Below are 17,409 nucleotides of genomic sequence, written 5' to 3'. Positions count from 1 at the left end.
AATGCCCGAGCAAAATTTGCACTAATTGCAGCGAAAAATTGAGAATGTTGGTGCCTTGCAATTTTGCTGAAGATTTTTTTTACTATCCATTTTTTTATTTTTATTTAATTCTTTGATATGTTAGTTTATAAGAATAAATACGAAGAATTCCAACTTTGTAGCTCCTACAGTAACAGAGCTCAATGTATGAGCAGAGTCATTTTTTGCTCTAAAAGCGCCAATATATGAAGTTTTTGATAAAATCACAAAACATTAATTTAATTTATGTTATTTTAATCTTTAAAATAATGGTTAAATGTATTATAAACAATATTATTGATTTAAAAAAAAATATAATACCAGAATTTGCGAGATAGAGGTAAAATTCTGTAGCGGTCTCCTGGACTGCACGTAGGTGGTTAAGTGACTGAAATAGGGGGTAGGTGGTTAAGGGTTAAAGCACTAAAAAAACACACATTTTTTTTATTTCATATGGTTTCATGTGTCAAATATGACAGTTTACGTTTGAATAGCTTTGTAGTTCAAATTCGCATTCCAAATGGTAGTTGAAATTCGACTACGTAGTCACTACATTCGTGAATGCGCCCAATGTCACACAAAAAGTCACTTGAAGCCTTAGAAAGTTTTGCGAGGAAGTCAAAAAATATTTGACGATGCCATGATGGTGATGGCGATTGAGTTTTGACAAACTGCCAAATAGCTGAAAATCTATCTGAAGTCGAAAATTTGTTTAGGGAGATCTCGATATTTTGAAATGAAATTTCAAAACTGTAAAAAGCATTTGCTTCGGGATAAACTTCCCTAGACGTCATGTTCTTTTTTTGACTTCACTTTCGGTTCATATTCCAAAATAAAATACCTATGCAATGTTTTTAATTGTTTTGGTCAGACGGCATTTTGTTATTCTCAACCCAACCCAATTAGTACTTCAATAAGCACCCATAGTAATGCAAGACGATAACGATTGATTTGCGGAGAGCAAACTAAAGACGATTAGATTATCGTTAGTGTAACAGTTCAGAAATTAATTTCTTTTTTTTTTAAGATGTTTTAAATCTTTCCAGATTATCTACACCTATGCAAGTGGACTTTTGAAAAAAAAAAAAAAATTAAACTTACATAATTCCCTGGCGATGACGACGAATAGTTCATTGGCTATAAAAATTTTTAAAATACCTTATTAAGTTATTGAATTTAAACTTATAAATATATTGCATCATACCGTTGATGTATTTGGTTGCCATTGTGGTCTTCCTCCGGCCATCCCCATTGGAGGCATTCCTGGCCCTCCGGGTGCTAAACTACTATTTGGAGGTGGACCTCTCATTCCTGGTCCATATGTAGCAGGTCCCATTGGTCCCATTCCAGGACCTCGGGGTGGATTCATACGTGGATTCATAGGACCCATACCAGGAGGACCTCCTATAATAAGACGTTTATACAATTTTTTTATAAAAACAAAGATATTGTCCTTTTTTATAATTGCCTTGTCTCGTTGGGTCCATACTGTTTGGCATCATTGGTTGTCCAGGTGGCTAAAAAAGAAGAGACAAAGATAATTTTGCATAAAATGTTGTTCATTTCAACAATAACAAAACATTTTTGTCAAAAACCTACTCCATTGAAATCGTTTCCAATTCCTTGTGGCATCCGAACACCCGGCCTTGGACCAGATGGATATCTTGGCGCTCCCATGAATGGCTATATATAAACAAAAGTAAAATTAAAGAAAAAGAAAATAAGGTCTTTGTTCGAATATTTATAACTGTACGATACTGTATTTATTAAAAGCGTAAAAAGAACATTCCACGTTATTTTTTGGAAAACTCCTTGAAACGTAGCAAATTTGAGAATGAGGTGTGATTCTTGTAATATCACCACTACCTTAATCAACTGGCCAACAATAGAGAACGAATAAGGGGAATAGATTAAGATTATTTTCTCCATACATTAAGCCTTAAGATTGATGACATAGTATTTAAAAAATACAGGGATTTTTACTTTGTAATTCCCCATACCAGGTCCGTTCCACACTTAGTTTGAAACTGCCGAATTTAGTAATATTTGGTTATTTTTGATCTGAGTCTGTTCCGAACTTCAAAAATTGTGTAGAAGAGAGCGCCCACGAGAGAGTAAAAAATTTCCCCACCCTGACAAATTTAGCCCAACGAATTTCTTCCGGCAGAAATATGAGTTCTGTCAAATGAAAAGTTGACGTATGTCAAACAAATAAATAAAGAAGAAAACAAATCAAATTGTAGTGATTTCTAAATTGAATCGCGTTTACGTGTTTTTTGCATTAAAAAAGTGTTAATGTTTATCGAATTAAGCATAAAATATGAAATTGTGTTGTATAATGGTGTTCAACTTGTTCCAGACTTTTCGGTAGTCTTTCGTAGTTTTCCTACTGAGAGAAATCTCTCCCAACTCTCATTAATTTGAAAGACTTCCTAGTTTAGTGCACAAAAAGTCTGGAACAGACCTACTATAGGTCTGTTTGTTGTTTTCCCGCTCCAGGGCACTCTGAGTCATGTCAATCAATTGTCAAAAAAACCAGAGTTTCTCAGGTTTTATTTTACATCGAACACCTCAAAGGTTTAGTTTCATCAGCTGATTTCTGTTTTGACATTTTTTTTCTTTATTTTGTTTCTTATTCATGAATTTCGTGAAAAATCTCATATTTACCACACAAATTTTATATCCACAAACGACAAATCACTTTTCGCACTTCAAACAATTTTTTTTTTTCTTAAATGACAACAGCTGATTTGATTTTGGTAGCTCTGAATTCCACGCTCTGACAAAATACCCAGAGTTGTTCAGGGTGCGTTCAGAGCGAACATCAAACACAGAGGAAATAACTCTGGTTGAAAAAGGAGCCACAAAAAAACGCTTGACAACGAATTCGGAGCAACCCAGAGTGCCCTAGAGCTCACAACGAGAAATATACATTTTTCTTAAAATTAAAAATATGAATTGAAAAAAAGAAAATCAAGTTATGTTTAAGACATATTGATTGTTTCTAAACTAAAACCTTTGTATCTATTCTAGTCCAGTCATTATATACATTTGGAAATGCAAAATGACCGAGAAAGCTAAATTTTGGATATGTTGTAGGCGTAGGGGAAGCTTAAAAAAGCTTAACTTAAAGTTTTCGACCAAGATTTCCTATGAGCTTTTTCCGCAATAACTTTTTTGACAATAACTCGGCTATCCTTCGAGATACGAAAAGCTTTTTTGTAGCTTTTACTATGTTCTACAATTCATGCATACACAGTTTTTGCGTATCATGAACCGTTTTCGAGTTATCGATCAAGAAAGTCAAAAATTTGCGATATGCGATTTGTTTTTTGACATTATTTATTTTTTGGTGATGAATATCCAATATGGAGGTGGTTGCGGAGTAAACGACTTTGAGGGCGGCTGGAGGTCGTAATTTTTGTCAAAAAAAAAAAAATAAAATTACAAAATTGTAGGTCTGAACAGGGTCTACAAATTTGATTTTAATATTTTTTTGGATATACATCACCTAAAAATAGATACTGTCAAAAAACAAATCGCATATCGTAAATTTTTGACTTTCTTGATCGATATCTCGAAAACTGTTCATGATACGCAAAAAATGTGTGCATGAATTGTAGAACATGGTAAAAGCTACAAAAAAGCTACTTGCAAAATTTTCGTATCTCGAAGGATAGCCGAGTTATTGTCAAAAAAGTTATCAAGTTAAGCTTTTTTAACCATCCTTTACAACATATCCAAAAATTTAGCTTTCTCGGTCTTTTTGCATTTCTAAGCCGTTTTTTCCGACATAATGACTGGCCTATTCTTCTTTTAAGTTCTAGAGCAATTTTGAACAGAAAAAAAAATCTTTAAATGATAAATAGGCAAATTAAGACTAAGATATACTACTTGTTGTTACATACAATACAAAATTTAAAAAAAAATAAAAATAACTCTCATCAAAGGTCGTCACTTTCATAATCACATAGGGAGGGGCAAGAGGGTCGTTTACTCCCTTCTTGCCCAAGCTCTAGCCCAATACCAAGTGCGTGTTTATTTTACGCAGTAAATCTATATAACGCCATGTGCAGGGCAAAACTGTAATACCTTATGTAAACACAAACAAAAACTACACAGTTAAGAACAAAAAAAAAGGTAATATATTTGAGACTTTTCGACTTTTTAAACTCTTAAAAGATGAAGTTACTTTTCACAAAGTCAGATACATATATGTATATGAAATGTATATTTGGACAGAAAGTTGTTCTCTGTTGACCAGCATGAAATTTTCATCGTGTCATAGATTGCAAGGAACATTTTAATTCATTAATTTTAACTCACAAATAATTTAAATTAAGATTGTCATTATCTTTTAAATAACTTAAGAAATAAAATTATAAATTACATTATTGAAGTTGCATATTTTCGGGAGAGTTTGAGATAAGTTGTGTTCAACGAGGATTTTTCAAGATCAGATCAGAACAAGTTAGAACAGTCATTTAAACGTAGGTTGTCAAAATAAAAAAGAAAAACAGAAAAGTTCAGAACAGATAAACCTCAATGAACAGAAAAAAGCTGTTCTTTTCTGTTTGAAACACACATATAAATGCGTTCAGCAACAAAAAGTGTCTAAGTAGGTCGTGTGAAAATTAATATTCCGTTAGTATTTAATTTTAATCAATTTAACTCTTCCTTTTGTAGTACCCCGTGTCGCAATGGTTAATGGTTAGTTCTGGATTCGAATCCCAGCTTCCAACACCTAAAAAATATATTTTTCAGAGGTACTGCCTCTTGCGAGGAATTGAAAAAGCCTCCAAGAGTATTGCATGAAAAAGTGCATCTCTGCTTCGTACTCGGCGCTAAATTGTGGGTCTTTTCTATTCTTGAAAATTAAAGTTGAGAGTTGTTAGTCCCCCTTTATGGAATGTTATATGTTATAAATGATTTCTATCTTCGTGACCTCGAGCCCATGAAGAAGTTTATTATTTGTTATATTAAGATTAGGGTGAGAGGTGGGAATAATTCGCCTTATCACTGCGGCCTCTGATTGGCCTATTATGATTTCCTCTTTTGTATAGTTCCTAAGTTTATAAAACTTAGTATGTTTTTGGGTGAACTAGCGGCGATGTTTGCCGCTTCGAGATAATACCCTCCGAGGTGACGGCGACGTTATTGATTAAGCAATTATAGTGACACAGTATGTGTTCTGCTGTTTCTTCGTCTTCGTTACACATTCTGCAGATATCGTCTTGTGAAATGCCCATGGTCTTGAGGTGTTTTTTTTTTTTTTAACTGAGCAGTGTCCAGTAAGGAACCCTGTGGTTATGCGAATCTGACTCCTTGTTATATATTACATAATTAATATAACACTTTCATAAAAAGTAATATTAAGTTAAACGAGGAATCAATTTTATATTTATATTTTTCTCCAAAATATGGATATGTGCTACTTTTTCGAAGGAGTTTTCAATTATTAAAATCAATATAAAATAGAAATGAAATACAAAGTTAAAAAAGAGACAAAAAAAACAATTTCTATAAAAGAAGTAAAATTATTGAGGAATAAATAAATAATTAGTATTGGAACTATAAAGCTTTTAATGATTAATGAGATTTGAGAGTGAGTTGATTTGTTATAAGAACGCTGTCTTTTACTATACACAAAAATTTCCCACATAATTTTTGATAGATCTTATATCTTAATGCTAATTTTTGTTTCTTGAACTTGAATTAAAAAAAGAAACTAACCTGACCAGGCATCATTTGTGATGGTGGGGGTTGGGGGTGCGGGGACTGTTGACTTGATGAATGAGTAGGTGGTGATGGCCGCATTGTGGAATTCTGAAAACATAATATATAGCAGCAACAACACAAAAATGAAGAGATGAAGAAAAATCTTAAAAACAAAAGTTTAAATATATAAACAACCAATTTTTTTGTACAATCTATTTTCCAAAACTAAAGAAACAATAAGATATAGATTAAAAAAAAAATGTAAATCTATTTGGCATCGAAGAGTATGTGTGTAGATTAAATTAAAATTTAAATAAAAAACAAACATGCATCATTTTATTTTTGTTTTAATTTTTTATTTATAAATAACCAAAGTGAGTAAGTCTAACCTTGAATCTTAATATTTACATAATTTTTTTTTTCATTTGTTTACCAAATCATCATCATCTTTTGATTAAACTATTGTACTATCACATTGAATCTGTGACAGTAAATTCTAATTCTAAATAATTTTTTTTTTTAATTTGTGGGAAATTTTCAATGTTCCTTAAGTCAAAAACGACTTTTCTTTGAATCTTCTTTAAAGCAGCTTTTTATACATTATGAAAGAGTATGGATGTGAATTTTTTGATTATGAGAAATGAGATGATAATGGATTTGTTTTTTGTTTACTAGCAAAACAAATGATATTTTGTGCAAAAGGCCAACTAGAATGAACAAAATAAATAAATAATACAAACAACTTTTTTTTCGAGATTACGATACCTGTACAAACACTTTTTCAAATAAGTTTAAAATAATTAAACATTAAGGGGGGAAAACCCTCTGGAATTTTTTTATTTTTGCATTATTAATTGTTTGCCTAAAAAAATCATTTATCAACCGAAGAAACTATTTTAGTGATCTTAGCCTTAAATAAAGCCCCAAAAGTCTCCAGATAGTCCTGAAACCTATGCGTTCGGAGCATACCACAGTACAAAAATTAAAACTTTAAACGAATTTTCCTCGAAACACGTTTAAATATATTTTAATGGAAAAAAAATCTCTTTTGATTATAAATAATTAACTGGACCTGGGCATTGCACGGCACAAACGCGAGGCATCAACTTTAAACGGCTGTAGAGCCGCCATTTTGTTTTTTTATTACTTCAAAAAAATTGTGTTAGCACTTCATGATGTCAATAATATCATGTATTTTTCCAAATTTTAATTAATGCTTTCAGTTTTTCAATAAAAATTCTTGAAAAACCCGTCGTCCAGAGGGATTTCCCCCCTTAAGTAAATAAATAATTCGTTGATATTGTAAATCGTTGACATAATACCAAGAGAATATTATTATTATTATTTAAAAATATAGCAGTTTTTACAAGTTTATAATTCAGTTGAAACTATTGAATTGAAAAATAATCTATTTTTAAAAACACAGTGAATTCCCAGTTAAATAAAAACACTTCTATGAAAAAAGTGAGTGAATTATTTGAATTTAGCGGCAACTCTGGCTTGCAGTATTAAGTTCAGTTTTTTACGGTCGCTCTGATCAACTTTGTTTTTTTTTTTAACTCGTAATTGCAGTTTAAAATTAAAAACAAATATTTCACCTCAATTATTTACAACCACATCACTTATCCAGATTCATAACTGGTGACAAGTCTATAAATATCAGCATGTAGGGTAAAAGTTTAAGCAAATTGAAAAAATTGAGCACATTCGGATGATTACATCTTAAGGGTGTTATTATATGAATAAAGACAAAGCAAGAAATCAGAAAACATGAAATCTCAAACCATCATTTTTTTTTTTACTCAAAAGAAGAAGAATACATTTTGATAGTTACATAAGTAGAGCTTAAGTCTTTTCACAAGTATACGGTCTTTATTTGTTCCTCCACCTTTAGACTGCACTATTTTTTATGTCATAATCAGCGTGAATCATTATAATGAAAAACATTTCAGAAGTAAAAACAATAATACTACTTTCTGCATTGAAACCAAAAGCAAACAAAATAAAATTATAAGTTAAACAAAACTAAAGTACATACAGTAACCCATTATTTTACGAATTAAATTTTTGGTATTTAGTTTTATTTTATTAATTTTATTAAAATTTATAAAAACTTACAGGAAAAAAGTTGGGTGCCATTGGACCACCTGGCATTCCCTCATTTGGTGGTAACTGTCCTAAAGGGCTTGGTGCGGGTCCGGCATTCTAAATTTGAAAAAAAAAATTTATAATATTTTGCGTTTTTATTGAACGTTGACTGTTGTATAACATTACTTACATGCCCACCAATTCCATTTACGCCATAACCAGAGCTCACAAATCCCTAAAATTTAAAAGATAAAGCTTTTTAAAATTTTTGTTCATCAGAAAACGGTGATAGAAAAAAAGACCCATTTTCCTCATGTCTTGTAAGATCTAGTACTGATCTTTTAGAAAAGGCCTTTCTATTTTATTTTCTTATAAGCTTAAAAAAAGGATAATTGGTGGCGTATATGGGCATCATCTTTTTGACATTAGAAACTTGGGTTAGATTTGCAAACAACTTTTACAAATGCGTTGGTGTAAGCCCCTGGCCACATCATGTAGGTGGGCGCCGTTTTATTGACAATCTTCGTTGTTTACGAGCTCGGAGAAGTTTTCTTTCCCCATAATCACCACCGGGTGGATATCTTCTGCCTTATTTTCCTTTTGAGTTCTATTATAAATTGATGTGTTAAGATTTTTTCATTCTTTGATAGAGTTTTCGAATACTCCCATGCACTAGCACCCCTACATGGACCCCACCGCCTTGTTTCTTCCGTTTTGGAAGCTGTTCTTGTGTAATTTGACACAATGATTTTTTAGGTGAACATCAATCACGCAAATATGTTTTTTTTTTCAAGCCATGTCGGCGGCCTAAGAAGAAGCAAAATTAATTGTTGCGCCAAAAAAGGATAATCAAAGAAAAACCACCAACAAATTTTAATTGATCTCTTTCTGAAGATAGCATTGCGAAAAATTATGGTTTATAGACAAATACAGATAAAAAGAAAATAACAAGTGTAATACTTGATGAGGGATGAATTAAAAAAAAAAAAACAATAACAAAAAAAACAATTGAACACCACGACTAACTTGCTATAAAAAACCGCAACAGGGCAACAAGAAGCGCGACGAATCCTTCATAAAAAATATTAAGAATAGAGTTTTTCTCTGACCCCACCAGCACTCATATAAAAGTAGGTGTTCGCTTAAGGATAGAATGGGACGAAACACAAACTAAAGAAAAATTGGATACTTCTAATTTGGCAAGGTAGCTTTTAAAAAATGAATTTAATTTCCCTTGAATTTTGATAAGAATTCTTTAATGTATGTTTGTTTATATTGTTATAAAAAAAAATATGGGAAACAGGATTTCTCTGAAAATAAAACCAGACAGAAGATGAGACTTCTTAACTTAATATAGAATATTCTTGTTGTTGTTGCTGAAATCAGACGTAAAGAGATCATATTTACAGTAAAAGTATATAGAGTCAGTTATTCTGGATGGGTGTTGACATTGGAATAAGGATAGTGGAAAGCAGTTGGCAGTTGTTTTATACGTGTATTTTTCCACCTACTCGTTTTACTTGTTCACTGATTCCAACTCACACCCCATCTCTCTCCCGCACACACATACAAAAACAATCACACACACACACACACACAAAATGTAATCCTTTATTCTCTTCTCTTACAAAATCGCAATATCTCTCCCTCTGCATTTCTAGGTTTGTTGGAAAATTTAATGAAAGAAATGTGAGGTTAATATTGGTGAACTTACGTAATCGTGAAACGCTTTAGCTTCTGATGAATGGTCACACTGGTCTCTTCGCTCTGGTGCTGCGCAGTACAAGTCCCAAAACACACTTAAAAAAGTAGACATTATAAAAATATATTATTTTTTGCGTTAGTTTTTTTCTTGTTTTTGTTTAAGAAAGAGAACAAGAGATTGAGTGGCAGGGTTGTTAATAAGTTTTAACACTTACCACCACCACGTATGGAGAAACCCAGGCGGCTCCCCTAACGTTATATTTTTCTCCCATCGGATCTGTAATATAAAAAAAACGCAATACAGCCAATTAAATAAAATTTTTAATATTATATATTTCCTTAAAATATTTTTGGAAGATGAATGGCTTTTTTCTTACTTACTTCAGAAAGAAATGTCTGTGCCGCCTTCTGTGCGCCAACATGCAGCAGGTATTCATAAACGTAAAGGGCAAGTCTGGAAGCAATCAAAATAAATGGTCAAATATTAACACTTAACACATTGACACAAAACAATAATACAAAATTTTTGCTCTTAATTTTCTTTTAAATTACAAATTTAAAAACAATGGTTTAGCAAATATTCAAAATTATTTGGTTTCTTTAGAATTATTTGAGTCTAGAGCTCCAGATTTCAGGTCTTATTACATGTATAATTGTGCTACAAGTTGCTCAATTGCACAGTGTGGCAAAATTCAGGGGCGATAACGATTAAATACGGTTGGCGGGTACTATTCATAAATAATAACCCACCCATCTTTCACTAAAGTATTAAATACCTTGCATCATTAAAACTGTATAAAAAAAAAAACATTTTTTGAACGATTCCGTGTTCTATTTAAAAGGATATTTTATAACGTTTGAAGTTGGCATATATTTGAAGGAACTTTATAAAAAAAAAAACACTATATTTTTATTACAATTCAAAAATTATATTTATGTAACGGGTCACGGTGGTCTTGAAAACGCGGCAGGTTTTACAAAAATGGACCCCAAAAGTAATGATGCAGATTTGTTCGAAATGATCTCAGGATTCCAAATTTGTAAATTTCAAAATCGTACCTGATCCTTTTTTTGAGTTACAGGCATTATACATATACAGGGTGTCCCAAAAGTTAACGTCGAAACGAAAACGGTAGATAGGGTAGGTGGTGACAGTTATCAGAAAAATAATAAAAAAAATCGCAGCCATATATTTTGTGAGTTATGGGCATTTGAATAAAAGTCGAAAAAATAGTCACCCTGTGAGGGTTTTTTATGTGCCGTGACTACAAATCTTAATTTTTCTCATTTTTTTCTTTTGTTACGGAACCTTGAATAACCCTGCTACCAAATGCATTCAAAAAATTTTATTCAGCTGCATCAGTTTTAAAGAAAATTTCACTTTTTTGCCCAACTAAGTACTAAAAAATTTTACATGACTCTAATTCAATGAACCGTAGTGTAAACAAAATGCACTACGATGTTTCTTTTATTAGGTATATTTTCCATATTATTTTAGTTTTGTACCCTTTCGGAACCTTTCAGAATACAAAAACTTAAATAATATGGAAAAATAACCTAATAAAAAAGTTAGATTTCTTAAGAAAATAAATTTTATCTCGGTTATTTATGGAATATTCTCAACAATGTTATACCATTTTGAAAAGAGAATTGAACACACCAACTTTTAAGGTAACTTGCCGAAACATCGTAGTGTATTTTTTTTTACACTACGGTTCATTGAATTAGAGTCATGTAAAAATTTTTAGTACTTAGTTGGGCAAAAAAGTGAAATTTTCTTTAAAACTGATGCAGCTGAGTAAAATTTTTTGAATGCATTTGGTAGCAGGGTTATTCAAGGTTCCGTAACAAAAGAAAAAAATGAGAAAAATTAAGATTTGTAGTCACGGCACATAAAAAACCCTCACAGGGTGACTATTTTTTCCGACTTTTATTCAAATGCCCATAACTCACAAAATATATGGCTGCGATTTTTTTTATTATTTTTCTGATAACTCTCACCACCTACCCTATCTACGGTTTTCGCTTCGACGTTAACTTTTGGGACACCCTGTATATACAATTGACTTAGAACATTAGACTTAGACATTATAATGTCCTATACCTTTTTGGAAAGCTAAAATATACTCCTTTAATTTGATGTTTATTTGAAGTTGATTAAGTAAATAGTTTTTGAGAAATTTAATTTTAAAGTAATCATTTTAGAAAAAAATATTTTTTTTTTCTTCGTTTATTTTATTCAATTGTTAGGGTAAAATTTTTTACACGAATCAATGCTCTCATTGATTATAAGTCAAAAACAAAAACCGCGTGTTTCAAAGTATCTTAGTTTTTGAGATTCAAGGAAAGATGTATCTTTTCTCTAAATTTTTTTTAAGCTTTTTTTTATTTTTTTTTTTTTCAAATTAAAAAAAAAAATAGCCTCAAATCAAATGGAAAAAAGGTCACAGTAACACGCTGCTGATCAGGCGTCTTCTTTTTTTAAATTAACGCGAAAAGTCAACATGGATTCATGAAAAATTGCTCTCACGATGAAAATCGAGAAAAGATTTTGTGGTCCCTGAGGACCTTAGCTATCCTGAAATCTATGTAATGTGGGATATTTTTCTGTTATACGTAACATTATAACTCTTACATTCCAAAAATAGTCCTGAAATATTCAGAACGTAATAAAAATTACTTAAAAAAAATATAAAAATTAAAAAAAAAATACAAAACTCTAAAAATGTAAAAAAAAAAACACCAAAAATGAACAAAAAAAAACCTCAAAAAAGCAGCCAAAATGCCACGACGTTTTTGGGGTTGATTCTGAGTCACGCTAAGTGTGATTAGAACTTACAAATCTGTTGATTAAATAACCATTACCTACACAAATTTTTCCTTAGGAACAAATAAAGCAAATAAAAAAGTGCCTATCTTTTTTTTCCATTTTTGAAAAACTAGAATATTCTTAAGGATTTGACTAAGAACTAAATAGAGCATTCAATTTTGAAAAAAACTTGTACCTTGTAATTCAAATTAAAAAAAAATGAACTTAAATACAAAAAAACAATTTTTTTTTTTTTAAATTTTGACTTTGAAATTAAATTTCTCAAAAACTATTTAGGTACTCAATCAACTTCAAATAAACATCAAATTGAAGCAGTATATTTTAGCTTTATAAAAAGGTATAGGACATTATAATGTGCTTTTGTTTTTTGTTTAATTTTTTTCCCCCACTCTAAGTCAAATGTTTATATATGTATAATCCCTGTAACTCAAAAAAGGGATCAGGTACGATTTTGAAATTTACAAATTTGGAATCCTGAGATCATTTCGAACAAATCTGCATCATTACTTTTGGGGTCCATTTTTGTAAAACCTGCCGCATTTTCAAGACCACCGTCACCGTGGGGTGTGACATTGTGTAAAAAAACGTATTTATTCAAGGCCCACCAAGTTTCAAAGAAAAATATTGCTTTAACGAGATAAACTGTTTAACGAGATAAACTGCTTTAACGAGATAAACTGGATAATAAGCGTGAAAATGTCCTAAAAATGCAAATGGAATGGCCGTTATATAAAAAATAGTGTAATACAAAATTAAACTATATAATTTTCTGAAATTTTGAAGGCTGCTGAACTCGAATCCGAAGTCAGAAAAATGTTGCTAGTTTCCGTGTTTGAAATACTCATTACCGTTAAAAAATGCAAAAAAAAAAAAAGTTATTTTGACTGTTTGTGAGTTTTATAGGAACTGGGCCATTCCGCTATAGACGATCTTCGTCATAATTTCTAAATTTCAATATTTATTACTTTTTTGTAATAATGATAAAAACAAACAAAAATATTGCCAAATTTAACAGAAACATTTATTTTATTGCTCTTGGGATGGCTTTAATGCAAAAGAGTACCTAGGTAGGTAGGTAGGTAGAGATGGCAGTCATAAGCAACCTAGCTTAATGACCCAATTAGCGCAGAAAGCGCCGTTTTGATACCAAAACTTGTGAAACCTATAAGTTATAAATGGATTAATTGAAAATAATGCGATTTCAAGAAAAACGAGTGTTTAGGCTGGCCTAAAACCACTTCGTTGCATTGAGGAATGAGATCAAGTCTTTGATCTTTAATTCTGAGATGTTATTTATATCGTTGAAAAATTCACTGCCCAGAGAGAGCACTCTACTTCTAGCAAGTTCAGAACATTGGCATAGGAAGTGATGATTCAAACAACTGCGACAAAAGGTGTTGTTAGGAATACCTAGCTTTGCTGCGTGTTCTCCTATCGGCCAAAATTGCTCTTAAAACTTTTTGTTGAGAATTGAATTTCCTATCGAGGTTGTTTTTTTTTTAATTAAAAAAAAAATTTAATAACAAAACAGCCGAAACATAACAAAAAATCAAATTAAATAAAAAAACAAGATTCAAGATTTTTATTGAAAACTAACCCAATTATGGCAATTTGAACCTATCTTTTTTTCGCATTTTTAGTTTTACACAAGTTAAAAAGAAACATTTAAGGGGAGAGTACGATAACTTACACAGATGGCAAAAATTTATATCGTTTTTTTTTTTTGTAGAGGAGTTTAATACAATTATTCTTTACTATAGAGAGGAGGAGCGACAATTTTTTTGTTTTAAATAATTATTTAAAACAACGGCAATACTTAGGTACATTTTTTCAAAAATCAAAGTTGTACACTTAATTTTAATTTTAAATTAAAAATTAGGGTGGGCAAAAAATGGTTCTTTTTTCATTTTTAATTTTTGAGATAATGGCGCAGATTTTCAGTCAGCACTCATTTAAGCGATAAAGCTTGTTTTTTTCGGAATTGGAAAAGGAAAGGTTTTAATTTCACACCGGTAACTAAAAAAGAACCCTTGCTTGATTTGGTTGTTGACATTGAAACCATGCTCAAGTACAAACCGTTCGATGTGCAAAAAAGTATAAGATCTACTGCGTTAAATTTAATATATTCATATAAATCAAAAGATCGAAAATCTGTGATAAATAAATATAAGAATAATTAAAAAGAAAAATTGTTATTTCGATAAATTCGATGAAATTATCAAAAAGTTAGGAAAAATCCCTTGTCAAAAATGAAAGATGAAGTGAATAGCCTAAGAATAGAAATAAGTGATGTGTTTAATAACAAAAAATTGCAGTTTTCGTTAATTGTACCCAACCCAAAAGTTGCTCGTATTCAAGGTTTGCCAAAAATTCACAAACCGATACATTTTTTTTACAACCGATAATTCTGAGCATAGATTCTGCGTGTAGCAAAGTGGCTAAGTGGTTGGTACGGGAAATGAATTGTTTAAATCCCATTAAAAGTGCGTCGATGAAAAATCCCCTACAGTTTTGTAAAAATATACAGAACCTAGTTTTAAAACCGGGTGAAAAGATGTTTTCGTATGATGTTGTGTCTCTTTTTCCGCCTGTTGATGAAGCTATTAAGGCATTAGATGATTATCTTACAGAAAATAATATACCAAGTGAGAAAAGATCTGTTCATACAAAGGCTGCCAACATGTGTATGAACCATAGTTTTTTCCAGTTTCGCAGTGAATATTTTAAGTCAACAAAAGGCACAAGTATTGGTAACCTACTAAGCCCTTTCATTGCTGAAATTTATATGCCAAAGCTTAAAATGAAATTAAAAGCTTGAGGTAGTTTACCAGAAGTGTTTTATCGGTATGTGGATGACATTTTTACAATTTTAAGTGATAATTTTTTAAACCTTTTAAATAATCAATGCGAATCAATAAAATTCACAAATGAAAAAGAAGTGGCCTTTTTAGACTTGGAACTGACGAGAAAGTTGGACAAAATTGATGTTGCAATATACCATAAGCCAACTAGTACAAAAAGAATAATAACTAGTGATTCTTATTGCCCTATTCAACATAAACACGCGTCGTTTCATTCTATGGCACATCGTATTGTCCATCTTCTACTATCTATAGTAAATTTTAAAAAAGAATATGAGTACATACTTGATGTAGCTAGTTTAAATGGTTATTCCAAGACTCTTGTGGATTCCATTATAAAAAAGCATTCAATGAAAGTGTACCAAAATGAAAGATCAACTTTGTTTAAGCAAAATTGTTTAGATTTCACGAATGAAATAAAAAGAGAAGTTTTTAATTATATCCCAGATATAATGAACAAATTTAAAAACCGTTTAATAACATTTCACCAGTGTTCTCTAATATCCAAAAACTAAAAAACATTTTTGCATCTACAAAAGATAAAGTTGACCAAGAAAAAAAATCAGGAATTTAAGCTACTGAATGTGGAGAGTTTGCAAACGACATTAGATTGGACAAACAAAAAGAACCTTGAATGTAGTTTTTGACAAAAATGTTTTATTTTTATTTCTTGTTTTTATCAAGTATATCTGAAATAAAATTAAAATTAAAACTTAAAAAAAAAACACTGGCTTTGACTTCAAATGACCAATATCGCATATTGGGTTAATTGTGTGAAGTTGATCTGAAGCATAATTTGTATTGTATGGTTCCAGATATCTATTGTTCAATTATGTGTTCAAATATGAGAAATATTTATTTAAAAGAATATTTTTCACTTCTAAAATCAATTTTCTTTACTTTTATTGCTTTTCATTGACAAACATCAACAAATAAAAGCATACTTTAAAAAAGACAGACAAGCGTTTTGCTGCCTTTAAAGACTACTTTAAATCGTTCGAAAATATCAAAGAGTAGACTCTCGTTTTAAATTTTGTTTTTAGTTCTGACCTCCGTTTTAAAGTAGATTTAGAGTAGGGTTTAAATGTTTGAAAATTTGCGCTAATGAGTTTAAGTTGAAATTTTTCGTATTAAGGTTATCTTCTACAGTTGCTTGTGAAATTAAAAAAGAAATCAATGTGAATATTATTTTAACCAAATTCTGGAAGAAAAAAAAAAATTGCCGTTAGGGTGGTTCAATTTTTTTTTTAAATTGAAAAAAAAATTTATTTTTCCTACAGAGAAAGTTTGTAAAACATGTTTTGAAAATTGATTTTTTACATACAAAAATAGATCGACATTTAAAAACTCGTTGCCAGAAAAACCATTTTTTAGTTACGACAGTGTTGAAGTAAATGTAAGCCCTGTTTCATTGGGAGGTGGTAAAGTAATACTAGTAGGTAGTTAACTAGTGATTTTAAATGGAACGCACTTTCAGCGAATTCAATACAAATCGTATCTACTCGGGAAGAAGAGCATGAGTAGATGATAGTACTAGAGTACATCTAATGTGTTATGTTATGGAAAAGATGGCTTCAGTTAAGCTGGCGATTTAAGAAAAACTGCTGAGCTGGCCCTTCGGCTCAAAGCCACAATGCCAGCTCTGCAGTCAAATACCTATTCCTCTGCGCCATGGTCACCTACACCTTAATATTTACTATCAATTTTATTATATTATACTAAATTTAAAAAAATTATTATACTAAATTTAAAAAAAAAAACATATTTTAAAACTTACTTTTCTCTAGCTTGTGCATCCGAGGGCACTGTTGAATTCTTTGACTTTCCATACATAATTTTTTTTCTGTGACGTGATGAAGTGTATGTTTAATCCTTTTGCGTGTATAAATAAATATATTTATATTTTTTATTCTTTTGTTTAATTTTATTTTATATACACAATTTTTTATTTTTAACTTAAAAAGTCTTGACTTCCCTTCGTATTAAATTTATGTTGTTTTTATGTTTAATTTTTTTATATATATATATATGTGTTTGGGAATTGTGTTTTTTAATTTAAAAATTTATTTATAAAACATACGCATTTAGGGGGAGGGGTGGTTGTTGCTTTTTGGTGTTTTTAATTTTTTTTTAGAATTAATTGTAATATGAGTTTTTGTTTATTTTGTTTAATTTGTTTTAAGCTGTCAA

The 17,409-nt window shown here is 30.6% G+C and overlaps 1 protein-coding gene across 5 annotated transcripts in view; it reads right to left on the bottom strand.

The window, feature by feature from the left end:
- The window catches only part of LOC129920714 (single-stranded DNA-binding protein 3), a 49,758-nt gene extending 32,634 nt beyond the window's left edge, over positions 1 to 17,124 (bottom strand). For 4 of the 5 annotated variants that reach the window (XM_056002255.1, XM_056002258.1, XM_056002253.1 and 1 more), the window contains exons 1-11: positions 16,997 to 17,124; positions 9,910 to 9,982; positions 9,744 to 9,805; positions 9,539 to 9,623; positions 8,015 to 8,059; positions 7,855 to 7,941; positions 5,752 to 5,844; positions 1,618 to 1,701; positions 1,487 to 1,535; positions 1,223 to 1,422; positions 1,120 to 1,155 (exon numbers count right to left, since the gene is read on the bottom strand). In XM_056002255.1, the coding sequence (XP_055858230.1) occupies positions 1,120 to 1,155; positions 1,223 to 1,422; positions 1,487 to 1,535; positions 1,618 to 1,701; positions 5,752 to 5,844; positions 7,855 to 7,941; positions 8,015 to 8,059; positions 9,539 to 9,623; positions 9,744 to 9,805; positions 9,910 to 9,982; positions 16,997 to 17,052 (870 nt within the window). In that variant the 5' untranslated portion in view covers positions 17,053 to 17,124. The remainder of the gene's footprint in view (positions 1 to 1,119; positions 1,156 to 1,222; positions 1,423 to 1,486; positions 1,536 to 1,617; positions 1,702 to 5,751; positions 5,845 to 7,854; positions 7,942 to 8,014; positions 8,060 to 9,538; positions 9,624 to 9,743; positions 9,806 to 9,909; positions 9,983 to 16,996) is intronic. The other variant, XM_056002257.1, reaches the window with a different exon arrangement.
- Between the last annotated feature and the right edge of the window lie 285 nt (positions 17,125 to 17,409).

This window comes from Episyrphus balteatus, chromosome X (assembly GCF_945859705.1).
Source record: "Episyrphus balteatus chromosome X, idEpiBalt1.1, whole genome shotgun sequence".
Classification (NCBI taxonomy): domain Eukaryota; kingdom Metazoa; phylum Arthropoda; class Insecta; order Diptera; family Syrphidae; genus Episyrphus; species Episyrphus balteatus.
Note: the sequence above shows the minus strand (reverse complement) of the source record. Positions and strands in the feature narration are given on the sequence as shown.